This window comes from Pipistrellus kuhlii, unplaced genomic scaffold (assembly GCF_014108245.1).
Source record: "Pipistrellus kuhlii isolate mPipKuh1 unplaced genomic scaffold, mPipKuh1.p scaffold_m20_p_6, whole genome shotgun sequence".
Taxonomy (NCBI): Eukaryota; Metazoa; Chordata; class Mammalia; order Chiroptera; family Vespertilionidae; genus Pipistrellus; species Pipistrellus kuhlii.
In genome coordinates, this window is record NW_023425562.1 from 7,464,561 (window position 1) to 7,481,602 (window position 17,042).

General features: G+C 36.4%; 1 protein-coding gene across 7 annotated transcripts in view; it reads right to left on the reverse strand.

Moving 5' to 3' along the window:
- The window catches only part of RALGAPB (Ral GTPase activating protein non-catalytic subunit beta), a 70,508-nt gene that overhangs the window by 12,401 nt on the left and 41,065 nt on the right, over positions 1-17,042 (reverse strand). For 6 of the 7 annotated variants that reach the window (XM_036417609.2, XM_036417608.2, XM_036417610.2 and 3 more), the window contains 6 exons: positions 12,546-12,733; positions 10,600-10,706; positions 8,469-8,621; positions 5,753-5,962; positions 1,858-2,016; positions 883-1,048 (listed from right to left, as the gene is read on the reverse strand). In XM_036417609.2, coding sequence (XP_036273502.1) covers positions 883-1,048; positions 1,858-2,016; positions 5,753-5,962; positions 8,469-8,621; positions 10,600-10,706; positions 12,546-12,733 — 983 coding nt within the window. Of the gene's footprint in view, positions 1-882; positions 1,072-1,857; positions 2,017-5,752; positions 5,963-8,468; positions 8,622-10,599; positions 10,707-12,545; positions 12,734-17,042 lie in introns of those variants that run through there. The other variant, XM_045574690.1, reaches the window with a different exon arrangement.

Here is a 17,042-nt window from a genome sequence, read left to right on the forward strand (position 1 = left end):
AAATTTGGTTGAAATTAGAATAAAATTGCAGTTCACAAGTCACAGTGGAATTCAATGGAAATCTTGAGAAACTATAATCATGTTATAGAAGAACTCTGATTATAATAGATTATTCAAAGCATTGGACACAAGCATTACCCACTGCAAAGAGATAACATTAACTTTCCAGTGACTGCAGAAACCCTTAGAACAAAGAACATTAGCCAGGTGGGGCAAAGGTCTTAAGTGTAAATTTAAACTTGCTCTGGTGCTTGTTATCCTCATTACAGTTCTTCAGGGGGATTTGTAGAGATGGGCCTGTGACTCTCTCAGAGATAGTCAGTTGTTTACAAGATTTTTTGTTTTTTAATTTCTCTATTGTTGAAAATATTCAGATGACCCCTTCCTTCCCTTAAACTACAAAGGTTTTTATATATTGTCCCAAGAATGTAACCTTTAATGATAGCCACAAAGTCTCTAAATCACCCCCGTTAATAGAAAACTGTATTTATTAGACAAAATACACTTGCTAGGAAACTGCATTATTCGCTATAGATAATCTAAATTTATTATAATACTGTTACAAAAAATGAAATTAGTTTATTCACACTATTAAAAATTTATGTTTGTAATCATTATATCAGTTAATTCTATATTTATATATAACATTTATTTATGCACAAAAAAATGTCTGGTAAAATACACAAACTATTATGAAGTGACCTCCTGTGAAGACGAAGATTAGGGGAAAGAGATTTTCCTTTATATATCTCTGCTTATTAGTTTTTAAAATAAGAATACAAACTCATAGGAAAGGCGGGGCAGGGAGGAAGGGACATCTGCAATGCTTTCAGAAATAAAGAGTAACGAAACAAGAAAAACAAAGAGCTTTATGAGTTTTACCTTGTTCTGGCCTTTCGCCATCATCACAACTGTTTATAGACCAACTAGTGGAAACATGGCCAGTCCAACCAGGATGTCTGCCCACATCTACTGACCAGCCAAGGGAGAGCAAAAATTCTAGGAAATGTGGCTGAACATTTCGGGAAGACTCCACATTCTTTAAAATCTGAAATACATATCATTCATCAGCTATAATAAAGGAAACAAGAGCATATCAAAATAAATCTTCATAAAAATCAGTTAGTTTGGAAGTACTTGACAAAGTCTAAGCTCAGAATAAACTTGGCAATATACAGCTGTGGTTTAAAAAAATGCATGCTTTTGCCCTAACCTGTTTGGTTCAGTGGATAGAGCATCGGCCTGTGGACTCAAAGGGTCCCAGGTTTGATTCCGGTCAAGGGCATGTACCTTGGTTGCGGGCACATACCCAGTAGGGAGTGTGCAGGAGGCAGCTGATCGATGTTTCTCTCTCATCGATGTTTCTAGCTCTCTAACCCTCTCCCTTCCTCTCTGTAAAAAAAAAATCAAAAAAAAAAAATCAATAAAATATATATTTCTTAAAAATGCATGCTTTTGAGTTAGATTTGAGTTCAAATTCTTGATGGGCCTTGGGCAAATTTCTTAACCCTGCTGTGTCAGTAAAATATCTGTTGTGTTGTTTTACTCTCAAGCAATCAGGCTTAGCTTTAGCTTTTTGTGGCAAACCTTTTGTATTTCAGTTTCTTTTGTCTTATGACTCTGAATTTCTTAAGAGGAAGAAAGATATGCTATATAATATAGCTTGGCTCTAAATTAATTGAGAGTCAAGGCTTGGGACTCCAAGCACCATAATTTCCATTAATTCAGTCTCTGAACTGGTTCACAAGTCTTTAAGCATCAAATATAACTCACCTCCTACTATGGATAAGCACAAGCCATGTACAATTTTTTATATTTATAACCATACAAATTATCCCTCAAATTCAAGAATCTTACCTCCTGGTTTGTTTTCTGACCTGGTTTCATATAGAAAATAAAAACTGTGTCGAAAGGACGACATGGCAAGAGATCCAGATACCCAATGTCATCAAAAAATCCAGGTATTGTGGAGTCGAGTGCAATAAGGTGAGGAGGTAGACGACTATTTGCAGGTTCCTACCACCAAAGGAAGAAAGAAGAAATTATTTCCTCTTTTCACTACTCTAATTATAAAAGCAATACTTGTTCATGTTCATAGTTCAATAAGTATTAAATATAAACTTAAAAAGTGGCAGGAATAAGCACCCCATAATCGTAAAGAAACGATATAACATTTTTGTGTACTTCCTTCTAGTTCTTGCATTTGTGTGTGCTTTTTTTGTTCAAGATAATTGAGATCATATGCATTTAATTTTGGATCCTATTTTCTCTATAACATATCATGTTTTCTAGAAAACTTTTCAAAACACTCTTTTTTAATCTTTAACTAGATTCATGCAAGAATGGGCCTTCCTTCCCCTGGCTGCCACCTTTCTGCCTTCCCACACTGCCCAGAGGCCTGGAGCAGCTGGGGTGGTGTGGAATGTCATGGCAATGACGCAAGCATCACACCCCCTGCCACTCAGCACCTGTGTATGCAAATTAACCCACCATCTTTGTTGGGTTGATTTGCATACTCACTCCTGATTGGCTGGTGGGTGTCGTGAAGGTACAGTCAATTTGCATTTTTCTTTTATTGATGTAGATTGCTAGTGGAAATGCAAAATGGTAGTCACTTTGGAAGACAGTTGGCAGTTTCTTGCAAAGCTAAACATAGTCATACCATACAACATAGCAATTGCACACCTTGGTATTTTTCCAACTGAATTAAAAACTTATATCTAACAAAAACTTAAACACAAATGTCTATTACATAACATTTCTAGCAAGAGCTTGGGCAGCACCCTATAACCAAAGACATTAATATTTCTGCAGTTAAGACAGAGAGTATTCACACTTAGTAAAATAAGTAAAGACTACAAATAGCCTCATGTCAATACAGGCCAGATTTTGCCACTAATTGAATTTGCTACAAAAGTACAAAAAACTCTGGTACTGAGATTTTACTATGAAATCATGAATAAGGAATTGTGGAGCTGTAGCATACTGTAATACAGCTTGTAGGGCAAAGTCTCCAAATTCTTTTCCTTTTAAGTAAGCTATTTCATTAGTTTGTTCTCCTGGATAATCTTCTAATCCAGGTGCATCATATGTACATTTTATATCTTTTAACTTTTACAAGTTTTTGCTCTAGGTCCTTTGCAGTTTTTAGGGTAACTTTTGTCAATATCAACAGCTGTAAATCAAGTATTTTCACACTGTGTTTTTAAAAAATAGATTTTATTGATTTTTTACAGAAAGGAAGAGAGAGAATAGAGAGTTAGAAACATTGATGAGAGAAAACATCAATCAGCTGCCTCCTGCCCTTGACCAGAATGGAACCTGGGACCTTTAGTCCACAGGCTGACACTTTACCTACTGAGTCAAACTGGTTAGAGCTACACTGTATTTTTAACAAGACATTATAGCTATAATTAAATTTTGTACTTTTTTTGTGTGTTGCTCTTAATTCTCTCATTTATTTAACCATTTTATTGATTTTCTTATGATGTCTAATTAAATGCCATGTTACCTATGACCTGTCTTTCAATAGTTTTTACCCCTTAGTTTAATATTTCATCGACTTTCCTGGTTTTGATGTAGCTATAGCTATGTAAGAGGCTACTATTGGGAGAACTTTCCTATACATTTTTTTTTTTTACAACTTTCTATTAATCTAAAATTATTTTCTTTATTCATTTGTTTTGACTTTAAAGAGAGGGAAGAGGGAGAGACATAGATTTGTTGTTTCACTTATTTCTGCATTAACTGGTTGATTCTTGTATGTGCCCTGACCGGGGATCAAACCTGCAACCTTGTATTGAGATGATGCTCTAACCAACTGAGCTACCTGGCCAGGGCAATTTACAATTACTTTAAATTTAAAAAATTTCACTGATTGCCTTAACCAGTTTGGCTCAGTGGATAGAGCATCGATCTGCAGACTCAAGGGTCTCAGGTTCGATTCCGGTCAAGGGCATGTATCTTAGTTGTGGGCACATACCCAATGGGGAGTGTGCAGAAGGCAGCTGATCTGTGTTTCTCTCTCATCAATGTTTCTAACTCTCTATTCCTCTCCCTTCCTCTCTATAAAAAAATCAATAAAATATATATATTTTTAAAATTTAATTTATATACTGACTATAAAGTAATAATTTACCTTATAGGCTGACTAATTAATATAGCAATCAAGGTTGATACCCTTTGCTTCTGATTTTAACAAAGGAGAATTCCAGTTTCTCACGAGATCTTCATTACTAGTTCTGTTTAATTTTAATTTTTTGTTTGTCAGAATACTATTATACTAAAAACTGACTTGTTTTAATGACTAATCTACTAATACAATCAAATTATTCTCTTAATAACTTTACTAGTATTTACCAATAACTAACTCTACTTGAGTTCCTAGAATAAAGCTTAGTTGGTTGTGGAAAGTAATCTGCTTGACATGCTATTAAATTCAGTTTTACTAGCATTCTCTTTCATATACATATTTTGTGCATAGGTTCATAAGTAAGACTGGTTTATAGCTTTTTTTGTACCTGTGCTGTCAGGTTTAAGTGATTAGAAATATGCTGAGGTTGATTAAAAAACAAACAAACAGGAAATTTTCTGACTTTTTCCTATATTCTAAAACCGATAAAAAAGCATCTACATTATTTTTTGAAAGCTTAAAATTTTTTACTAAAATAGATACATGAATGGAAAATCACAATCTCAGGGGCAGTGCTATTAGGACTCCTCTTGTCTCCCTTCAGTCCACAGGATGCAACAATTTTCTCCTATTACTGCTTTGACTCTGTTCAGTTTTCTTCATTAGGAATATCACTAATCATTTGTAGGTTGAATCTTTGTTCCTTGCCTTCCATATTTGCCACTGTGTTTCTCATTATTTCCTCTCTTTTTCTTTCTTCTGCATTTTCAAATTTTTATGCTCATACTCCCCCCATCACCAATTCACTTTTCTACAACAACAAAATATTTTCTATCTAAATGCTGAAATCCAAAATCAGACACAAAGTTCTTTCTGCTTTCCTAAAAATGTTAAATGGCCTTTAACCAAGTAGCTGCTAGGGAGTAAGGGCAAGGGAAAAGTTGTGCAATAAGCAACTTCTTGCTTGACAATATTCAGTTATGCTTTTCAAAACAAACTGGTCTTGGTATAGCAAACCCCAAATCCTCCACAGGCAGGAGGATTTCACATTTTAAAAATATTCTATTTCCACATCTGTAAAATAGGACAGCATCACTTCCCTTGTAAAATTGTTTTAAGGATACTTAGAATTAAGAGTAATGGCAATATTTACCTTATAGACTAACTTACATTATGCAAAATTCTTACAACATGAAACATCTTAACATGACCACAGTGAGATGGATACTTTTGTCATCCCCATTTTGTAAAAGAGGAGCTAAGACTCAGAGAAATTAGGCAATTTGCCCAAGACCACATAGTTGGCAAGTACCTACAGTCTGATCTTAGAAAATGCATAACTAAGTAGTGCTTGGCTCCCAAATGTGTTTTTTTAAAAGTGCAGGATCAAATGCAGCCCATCCTTCCAGTAATAAATTTTACTAGGGAAAAATTTTTAAGATTCTTTTTCTAATTATCTGTAGGTGTCATTTATATGTATGATATGGGCCCTACATTATCCTGAAAAATTCAGAGCCGGATATATTAAATTCTTTCTATTTCTCATAAAAATGTTTTAGTTATCAATAGCTAAATGCTAGTTTATGAATATATTTACTCACAAAAGTTTAGGAAAATTACCTTCAATGCTTCTAAGGACAAAAATCCAAAGTGTGAAAGGAAAAGGCGTGCTGTTTGGAATTCCTGGGCAGGAGGCGGGGGCTTACAATCCGTAACTGGATCAGGAAAACTTCTCTTTTTCAATTCTTCCTCGCTTTGTTGTTCAAGGTGTATTTCATAAGCAATCTGCTGGGCCATGCCATTCCTTAATTTTTCATGTCTCTCTTCTAACTGAAATAAGCCAAATATTTAATATTTTTGAACTTTTATAAAAGGAATAGGATCATTCTTAATTCTAAAATGAAAACAAAGCTAAAAGCAACATAGTAAATTTTCAGGAATCAACACTGAGTTTCAATTCAGTACAGTATATGCAACCAAGAAAACATGTTTCCAGGTTAAAACAAATACCAAGAAACTCCCCTATAGCCTCAAGAATTATTCCTCCATCTTCACCCTATAAATGAAAGCATTGCCTCTGCTTCCCTTCAAGAAAAGGGGCAGAGTTGTCGCTCTCATTTCTCTTCCAGACCACTGTCTATATTAATTTTGCAGTGATCCCTCCCCCAATGTGTTTTGAAGTCTTTATCCATATGGATTACTCCACTAATTACTCTAAACTTCCCCTGACCCTTCTGATTCCCTTCTAATCAATTCTAGTTTAAAATTCACCTTCTTTGGTGAGCAATGAACTTTTAACAACCCAGATTATATAGGGTGGGGAAAAGAGAGGTTTACAGTTGTTCATATGGAAAATAATATAATAATTAATAAATGATAATACAAGAGTAAACTGTTTTACATACAACAAAAACCTACTTATGCCCTGCATTTCTACAATCTGCTCAACCCTTATTAACTTTTGGCTATCTATAAAGCACACTTTTATATTTCAGGTGTGCTGAACTTTCAAGAGTTATAATTCTGAAATTCACTTCTCCAATCATAAGCCCCCTTTCCTGCTACCACACCTTCACTTTCTATCACTAGGAGGTATCTAAACCATCCCCATATTTTCCCAGGCCATTAACATCCTCTGGCTTCATCTACTTCCAAATAAGTCTAAACCCCCGAATATAATACATTAATATCCTTTCTTAAGCATAGAAATGGCTGTTGTTCCTTATTTTTCCATATTCTCATCTCTATTAATTTCCACACCAAATTTTTTGCTTATGCTTCCAGATTCTAAGAACTTTTGAAGTTACTTATAATACACTAAGTAACTTCACTACAAACAATGCTACTTAACCTTACCTGGGCTGCCTGGAAATTTTAAGAGTTTTCTTTGATTCCCTATTTCACTGCTAAGAACTAAGATTAAAGTTTACATAAACTCCTTAAATTTTCCTCCTTCCCAACTCTAAATGTCTCTGAACCTTTACCTACTCTCTCCTTTTCTCCTATCTTACCTAAAGTATCCCCTGTCTGGATGCAATCATATAGACTCTTTTGACCCTCCTACCTCTTGGGCCTAACTCTATTAATAATTTCCCAAGCCCATCTTACAGTGTTAGCAGACACAGACTTCCTCCACTGGTTCCTTCTTGTTGACAACTAAGCATGTTCATATTCTTCTTATCCTTGAATTTTTTTGAAAAAGTAAAGAAGCACTAGCGGGTTTGGCTCGGTGAATAGAGCGTAGGCCTTGCAGATTGAAGGGTCCCCAGTTCTCAATCAAGGGCACATGCCTGGGTTGCAGACTCGATCCCCAGTGAGGGGAGTGTAGGAGGAAGCCAATCAATGATCCTCTCATCACTGATGTTTCTCACTCTCTCTCCCTTCCTCTCTGAAATCAATAAAAATATTTTTGAAAAAAAGAAAAAAAATCTAGCCTTTCCTTTCCGTACTAGGTTTTATCCACTCTGTATCCCTCCCTTTACTGCTAACTGTATGAATTATATTCACTGTCTCTCATTAAACTTTCACTCCACAGCTCCTTGTACTCTCGTGCCAACTTTAATACTCTTTTGAACCTATTCTCAAAGGGCAGCTACAATTTCATGCCAAAATCCTGGGGCCCCTTCTCCCTTATCTTCCTAGAACTTGATAAGGTAGGCAGCCTCCATTTCTGCCCTTCTCATCTCTCATGCCCTGACATACCTCTATCCCCGACTTCTTAAAATTCTCCTTTGAACTAAAATATCAATTACTTAGTACAATTACTTATCTGAATTAATCTAAAGTCAAATACATTTTTCCTGTCTTCCCAAACCTGTCTTCTTCCTAATGCCCAGATTTCTATAAATGGTACCAATATCTTCAATTATAACGCAACTAAAACTCAAGCTCAAAAATCTAAAGTTCTTTGGCTCTTTTCCTTCCCTCATCAAGACAGCGTGGACCTACCTCTACAATACATTCCAATATTTTAACTTCCACTACCAATAAGATAGTCCTTCCTTTCTCCTGCCTGGATTGTCATAAGTTTCTGAATTGGTCTCCTTTCTCCAAATGTCTTCCACTAGAGTCTGATCATGTCATCACATGATTGAAACCTCCATGAACCAGTCTATGCAGCCCAGTGACCTCTCTCTAAGAGAAGCCAGTTCTGCTCGGTCTGCCACAATCTATACTTGTCTTACTATTATATATAACCTCCTGGATGACAGAGATCCAAATCATCTTATGAATCGCCTCTAGTAACACTAAAAAAAGGCAGTGTCTTAAGCCTGGAAGTTGTTTAAGAATGTTTATAGTCATTCTCTTAACAATAGCTGACAATAACTTATCTTACTTCTTCAGTGACGATTTCATGCAAATCTGGAATGCTCAGATCTGCTTTCACAAAAGGAATCTTATCCACTTCTTCAGGAAATGGCCGATGTTTCACAGTATATTTAAATCCAACATTATTTTTAGGAACTGGACGAGGTTCAGGCACAAAAAGCTATTAAAAGAAAACGAATAACATTATGTTTATTATATTTGGTGCCATCTATAATGATTTCCCTGATCTCTTAGATGCCTATGTTTCTCTAGGATTACATAATACAAGAACTCAGTAAGAATCTGCAATTACCTTTGATAAATAGCCTGTGTACTGGTGCACTCTGTTATATATTTGTTAGATTGTTCATCAAATTCTTATGGGTTTTGTGACTGATAAATGGGTTCTTGACCTCTACTGCCCAGGCCTGAATCTCCTGTGTTCATTTGGAAAACCAATGGGTGAGGCATTTCAAAGCTTAAGGCTCAAATTTTCTTCTTCCCCAAGACTTCTTAAATCATTCCACAGAATAAAGTACAAGTTTAGGTCCCCTGGACAGCTCTACTTAGGGAGTGCAATTAGAATCTTCGTATGGCTTAACTGAAAGAGCATGGGCACCAAATCTAGGTCTTCATGGCTTTAAATCCCTACTATTAACATATACAAGCTGTGAGACTTCCGTTTTTATATCTAAAAAAGATGTAAGGATTAAATAAAAATGTATATGGCACCTATTAAACCATCAATAAATTTTAGTTCCTTTTTTAATCTCATTCCTTCTCAGTCTTCAATGCTTAAGCACTACTGACAGAATGTGAGCCTCATGATGCTGCATGTGCTCCTCCCAGAGAGATAAGCAGATCTCAGCCAACAAAGACACATAAGATATTAAATGGTTTTAAGATACATACTCTAATTGCCCTTAAATGCTGGTAAGATTTTATTAAGTCATGTCTTAAAGAATTTTTAGTAACTAAGTAAAAAATTACTATGTGCGGTATAAAAAAATGATTCAAATTCTATTTAAGTATTATTGTGCACAGAAAGGAAAAAAAGACTGGAAGGAAATCCATTCAAATATTAACAGTGGCTATATACTTCAAAGAGGACACAAGTGATTTAAAATTTCTTTAATATCTGAACTTTCTAATTTTCTCCCATGAGCGAATTTTATTCACAAAATTACTAATGTTATAAAGAAAATAAACTGCACCCTAGCTGGTTTGGTCAGTGGATAGAGTGGACTGAAGGGTCCCAGGTTCGATTCTGGTCAAGGGCAGATGCCTGGGTTGTGGGCTCAATACCCAGTAGAGAGTGTGCAGGAGGCAGCCGATCAATGATTCTCTTTCATCATTGATGTTTCTCTCTCTCCCATTCTGAAACCAATAAAAATATATTAAAAAAAGAAAAGAAACTGTGCCTCCTGAAAATAAGATTTTATTCAATTATACAGCATATTAAAAAAAACTATAGAGCACATTACTAATTATATAGGAACAAATCATTTGAAACAAGTCCTGTTACCAGGGAGATCAAAAGTCTAACCAAACTTCTCATATATGGCATGCAGCTGAGTTTTATTATATTTATTTAACATTCCCCGGGGGGGGGGGGAGACAATTGTTCAGAACAGTTCTTTTTTCTTTTTTTTAAAAATATATTTTATTGATATTTTACAGAGAGGAAGAGAGAGGGATAGAGAGCTAGAAACATCGATGAGAGAGATACATCGACCAGCTACCTCCTGCACACCCCCTATGGGGGATGTGCCTGCAACCAATGTACATGCCCTTGACCCGAATCAAACCTGGGACCTTTTAGTCCGCAGGCCGACACTCTATCCACTGAGCCAAACCGGCTTTGGTCAGAACAATTCTTAATGATAAGTGGATACCAGAATCACCTGGAAAGCTTTTCAAAAATACATCTGCCTTGAAGATGTCTTTAAAGAGTAATTAGTGAATCTAAAAGTCTAGGCTTCTAATATCATTCAGATGTAAAGCCCCTGACGAAGACCCTGGTTAGAGTAAAAAATATTTCTTTTTTTCTGTGGCTTTTATGGGAACTTTTAAACCTTTAAATCATAGTGTGCATACATGCACACGTACATATCCACACACTCACTCTTAGTCACTTCCCTGTAACTTCTAATGGATACCTTCTGATTTGCTTTTGCTCCTCTGGGTAAAAGGCAAAGCTGTTGTGCCCATGCAAGTCTTCCAGACATTCCCCGAACCAGCACAGTGACGGAGGGGAAAAAATCATCTAGAAAAAAATGATGTAAAAGGTTTTATTTCAGATAATCATTTAAAATACACCTGTTATCAACTGCAGAGCTTCTAATAATGCCCAACACAGTGTTTCCCAAACTTTCATCCTTTGTGTGCCACCTCTGTGGTTTCTTATATCCAAGTAGTCTTATTTTATATGAACCACTTTCTTTCCTTTTTTTTTAAAGCTTAAATTTATTTTAAAAGGAAATTGTACACGTCCACTTTAAATAGAAAACCATAGTTTTGGTGTGCTAATTAAAATACTAACTTTATCTCACATACCTCCAATGGTACGCATACACATTTTTGGGAAACAGTCCTGGCCAATGTTGGGAATAACCCAAATGCAGGAAGAGAGACTAGACTGGTTGTTGCAGTGCTGCTACATTCACCCATGCTTTTGTGTACAACTGTCCGCCGAAGGCAGGCACTGTTCCATCCCACCGCAAGTTCAGGGACAGGAAAAGGTAGGTAAAGAACTCAGGATGGACTTCCTGAGTAACCCAGATCCTTCTTATTTCCTTTCACACTTCTGGAATGGGCAATTATTAAAAGCCTCATCTATTCCAAATTAAAATCTCTGTGTCTTACCATAACATGATGGAAACCTATGATGATATTCATTTACCCCTGAACTTCAGGGAAATGTGTAATTTTTCATTTTTATGAATTTATGAGATCCTACTTATATATTCTCTCGAGAATTTTCATGGGACTCTAAGACCTGTTGGCCTTTGCGAAGGTAAGAAGACAAATCTTTAAGTGAGAAAACCCTATCACTGAGGCAATGATAACAAAGGGATAGAGGGAGGTTCAGAAAATTTGGATACTAGTTCTAGTCATAAGGGAACTGTACACTAGGTGATTCCCTGGGGCCCTGTATGCCCTCAGATTCTGTACCTTCACATTCCTTTACCTTTCCAGCAATAAGAGTCTCTCTGAGAACATGCTTCCTTTATATACTGGCTTTACATACATCAGGAAAAAAAAATGTCTTTTCAGTAGTCTTGCTTACAGTGGTAATCACATACTTTGAGATGGTTTATATTTAGGGGAGGAAAACAGGAAACAGTGAATATTGTGTCCATAGAAAAATCACTAAAGGGTTTCCGGAAGGGCACTGGCATGGTCAGATCTGTATCTGAAGATGAATACAATGGTAACAGCAAGAAGGATGGAGATAAGGGTAATAAATTTTGGAATTGGAAGGAGAGTGTATCAGACCAGATAGGAAACCACAGCAATAATCTAGGTAAGAAATAATAAGGCCCTGCAATTTGAATATACAGGGAGAGCAGTTTAATATGGAATAGATGGGGCCTTTAATAATTGCCCAACTCCAGAAAAGAAAAGAGCCGCTGGGGAAACTTAGAAGCCAATTATATAAGTGAATAACAGAAAAAAACAGACAAGACAAAGATGACTCTTCAAATTTCCCTCTTAAGGTGATACCAGTGACTGAAATAGAACACTGTGGAGTGGGGCAGGATCTAAAGTTCAAGAAGAAAGGAAAAGTAATAATGATTTTTAAACACAGTAAAAAAAAAATAACAGAAATGGCCCACTAAAATAAACATTTTATAAAACTATAGAGCTCTTCTCTGATTTTTCAGATACATAGTAAGGGTCTCTAAAATATTCTATATAATAGTATATTCCATTTTCTGACCTTCCATTTTTCACTTACTGTTATCCCACAGCTAGACATCTTCTTGACAAATGCACAATCATTCAGAATTTGCAGTCTTTCCTTCCCTGAAGGAAATAGCTTGCTCATACTAGCGGACATGATGATACAGCAGTGGAGAAAGCCAAAAGTGCTGAAACTTACTCTGTTCATTTCCAAGAGGCTGCTCCAGCATTGCCAGGATGACACTGTTATCCAAGACAAAGTACCGGAAGCTATGCTTGTTTATGGTTGGCAGCCTGGAGTATTTAATCAAAGTGGTCTCATTCACCAGACTACAAGGAGAGGCAGGACCACTAGGTGAAGGAAATGCGCCAAGCAACTGCATAATACTATGGAGAATACAAAAGATAACAGTTAATTCCAAAGCAAAATCTTAAGTTTACCTCATGTATCAATGTGTCCTTCTGCACTTTTGATTTTAATTGACCCAGCATGCTTCCACTTCACAGGTCAATTTACTGCTTGTGGTGGATGCCTTCATGTGCTGTCCAGATTGCCGCCTCCACTGAAAGATTCACTCCCCTAGTTGCAGGAAGATGGTGGTCACAACTTTCAGCTAATCCCTTCCCAAGAGGTGCCCTTGGCCAATAAGAATCACCTCACCTAAGATCACAGCTACCTCCTGGGACAGTCCATATCCAATGAATGGCTGATGCAGGGGTACAAAGTGTCAGCCCCCTTGCCCCAACTTCAGAGAACTCTGAAGGGCCAACTCAGTTCCAGATCTCTTTGTGGTAACGGCATCACAGTTTAGTTCTTCCCTATGTAATATTCCTTCACTCCCTTCACTCCCTCATAGGGGGTGATCCTGAGAGCACTTTCCAATACACTTTTTTGCAAGTAAATTTCTCTCTCTGAGTTTGCTACCCAGGGAACCTAATCACAATCATACTTCCAAAGCAGCTAAAGATAAAGATACATTAAAAATTTTGTGTGTTCCAGCTTTCAAAATTATGCTAGCGAAAGTATTCTACAGCTAGAAAAGGATAAACCAAATCCCCTCAACTTTTCAGATGAGGAAACTCTGGCTCAGAAGAGATAAGTGAACATTAAAAGAGCAGAGTAGATATTATCCTTTTTCCAGATAAGAAACTTGATGCATTAATAGTTACAATTTGCAAAACTGCTATAATTATCAAATGAGAATATATAAAAGAACTGATTTGGTCATTGGAATTTAACTGATCAGGCCTTAACATTCAGAAATGTTTATATTCATAGAAATTTTTGCATTCATTCAACAAATAACATACATAGCACTCACTATGTGCCAGGCCCTGATCTAAACACTTCACACATTTTATTTAGTTAGCAACCCTATGAGATAGATAGCACTATGATTCCCATTTTATAATGAAGAAATTGAAGCACAGATAGAACTTATCTTGTAATGAAAACGTAAGATTTTATCTTGTGGTCCTAGTATTATTACCTGACTTTTCATATGCAACTCATTTAGAAAGGTAATATCCTCCCAACACCACTTTTATCATCTCAGTCCTCAGCTTGAGTGGCATCTCCCTTTTTCTTTAATTCTAATGATTGAACTCAAACATTTTTTATAACGAAAGGCAACATTGCTCATATGTTTTTTTCCTTCTATTTTCTCTCTTCCTTAGAGGAGGACTAAGAATTTCAAGGACCAGGAAAATTTCATGATGGATCAAGCCTAAGGATTTTGGATTATAGATAACATACCAGTAATGGGAACATGTGGCTTTGGTTTTCTAAAACGAGACAAAGATGGCTGTCACAAAGCATATGAATCGTGTGAGCTTGCTTGTGTTCTATGCAAGGTTCTAAGACATTATCAAATAGGTTGCTCACCAGGGAATAGGTTACTAAGATCAAATCTCACCAGCCTAACCACATTTTCTCTTCTTGATGGTGACTAAACTGGAAAGGCAGAGACATATCTTGAAATCAAGACATAAGAGTATTTGAGTGTACCATGATAAACCTACAGATAAGATTTTAAAATACCTGTGAACCTGAAGAAAAATTTCCTATGATGTGCTTTGTGAGTTTACCTTCCTTCAATATTTTTATCAGTCTTTGATTAGGACACACAAGGTAGGCTCATTAAATCTGTAGTTGACCAAAAGTTGAGCTGCAGAGTTAATATATCAAAGCTGAAATTCAAAAGAATCATAAAGGACTAAAATAACTAACTAACTAAATAAATAAAGCAAACCTTACAGGAAAAAAATTTCAGGTTTAAATATAAAATTCTGTACATCCATATGCCCTCAAACAGATGAAAGACTCTAAAGATTTTGCAGAATTAATGCAAATCAATAGGTTACCAAAAATCCAATGTAGTCTCCAAGTACATTTAAATGAAAATATAATATTTTGCAGTCTAAAATATTAGTTCACATCTAGCATATTATACTCAGCAAATGACCTTTAAGAAGTGCATAGTCAAACCTACACCATTCAAATGAGAATGACCAGGATGACAAAGGTACTTGGTTCCCCTCTCATATAAAAAATAGCTGAAAGTACTGGCAGAAATGAACCAGAAAACGAACCTTGTCTTTCAGACATACTGTTTAGAAAAAAACTTTGAATCAGAACCAATGAGCAGAAGTTAAAGTGGGAGAGATTTCAGTTCAATGTAAACATCAGGTTTTTAACAATTAAAATGAAATGGGTAAACTTGGGGGTCAGATATCCCAGAATCAGAAGCTAAATAACAAGTCTGTCTTAAAGTGACTTAAGCAGAGGGTCTGCTGAAATGACTCCCAAGAGCCCTAATTCTGGATTTATATTAGTACACCAAGGGGGGAGGGGGCTGGAATACAAGCGGGCAATCTATATTCCATAATTGTCTACTGTGTGCTCAGCACTGAGCACGGTATGAAGAACACTGGCATGCATCAAACATAACCAGGTATGAAATTCCATGCTCTATAGCAGGGTCAGACTGAATGAGCATCCAGGTACAGGAAAGTCATCACGCAGAGGCAGAACAACCAAAGAAGGTCCCATGGAGGTAGCTAGATTTGAGGTGAGCACTGAACAATGAAAGATGTGGCCTAGAGAAGAGGGAAGTCCTGAAAACCAGGGGTCGTATATAAACAGGTATGAGTTTGCTCTGTCACGGCCATGAGTGGCTTTCATGGCAAAACGGATGTGCTGGGAAAGATCAGACAGTTCAAGTGGGGAAAGAATAAGGAGATCCTTGAAAACCAGACTGCAGCATTCACAGAATATTCAGTTTTCTATCACTCCAGCAGCAGAATAAGAAGTTCAGCAATAGAATGCAAAATGAACCAGATAGAGAAGAGATTGAAAACAGGAAAATCAGGCAAGAAGAAAGGGTCTCAACCAAGATGCTATCTGAGGTGAGAGGAAATGGAGGAAACACTTTTGAAAGTAAAGTTTATTGGACTCAGTCACTAGCTTCATATGGGGAATGACATGTAAATAAGAAAAAAAGCCAAAGTTCTGTGTGTATAACTGGGAAACAGCAGTGACAGGTACCTAAAGCTGTAGCTGTAAAGGAACAGAGAAATTTGGTTTTGGACACATTTCATGATGATAGTACCATTCAAGGCACTCTTCAAGATGGGAAACGAGAGATACTGTTGGAAAAGCTGCCAGTAGAGACAAGACTAGGTTCGAGAGTGGCATCCCAGGGCTTTCTTCTTTTATAATGCTTTTAAATCTGTTTCTATTGGTACATCAAGGGGGGAAACCCATCCAGGCAATCTCAACTGTGGTCTTCTCTTGCAATGTTCATTATTTCTAGTCCTCATTCATATTTTTCTGATTTTCTAGCTATTAGCCAAACTTTCACAAAGTCAGCATTAGAACAGTAACAGGACTAAAGCGAGCATACTTCTAAAACTACTGAATGCTCTAAGCCCCTGAGAAACAGAAATAAATCCTATTTATTCTATATAAGTTACCAACACACCACTGAACTCAAAAGATTCTGAGATCTTGGTAAGGGCTGATTTATGTGCCTATATTCAAGCATTCTTATCTACCACATTACTAAGCCCAAGATGAGCCAACCCAAACTGACTTGACATTGCTCCTTCCTGCTTTTATCTTTGTCTGGGTCTTCATCTACATTTATACTGTGGTAAGCACCATCTTTCCATCTGTACTGATTCAACCTAATTTTCTACACTTACCTCTTCCTCACAGTTCATAAATGTGCCTAAACTGCCTTCTTTACATCCTTCTACTTTCATCACTTATCAGCCAAATACAAACTCTCTCAACTCTTTCTGCTACTTTTACCAACCTATCTCTATTCCTTCACTACTAAAATACTGAACAGGAATCTTCTCTTGCTGACGTACCCAAACTGGAGTCTGGCTTACAGCTCAAACGTTACTAATCCTCTAAAAGTTAGGTCCAATGTCATTTTCCCCAGGAATCTTACTTCGATTTGCCCATATCTGAAAATATTCATTTCCTCCTTCCAACTCCCCAGCATTTTATTTGTACTTCCTTCTCTTTGAGCACTTATTGTCTATGTAATAGTACAGCTACTTGTGTTTTTATCTTTCCTTCCCTAGTGGATAAGAAGCTCTCTGAGGGTGGTAAATATGATTTTTCATTGTGATCCTATTACTAGTTCATAAAACTTGGATAAATGAATCTTTAATATATAATATA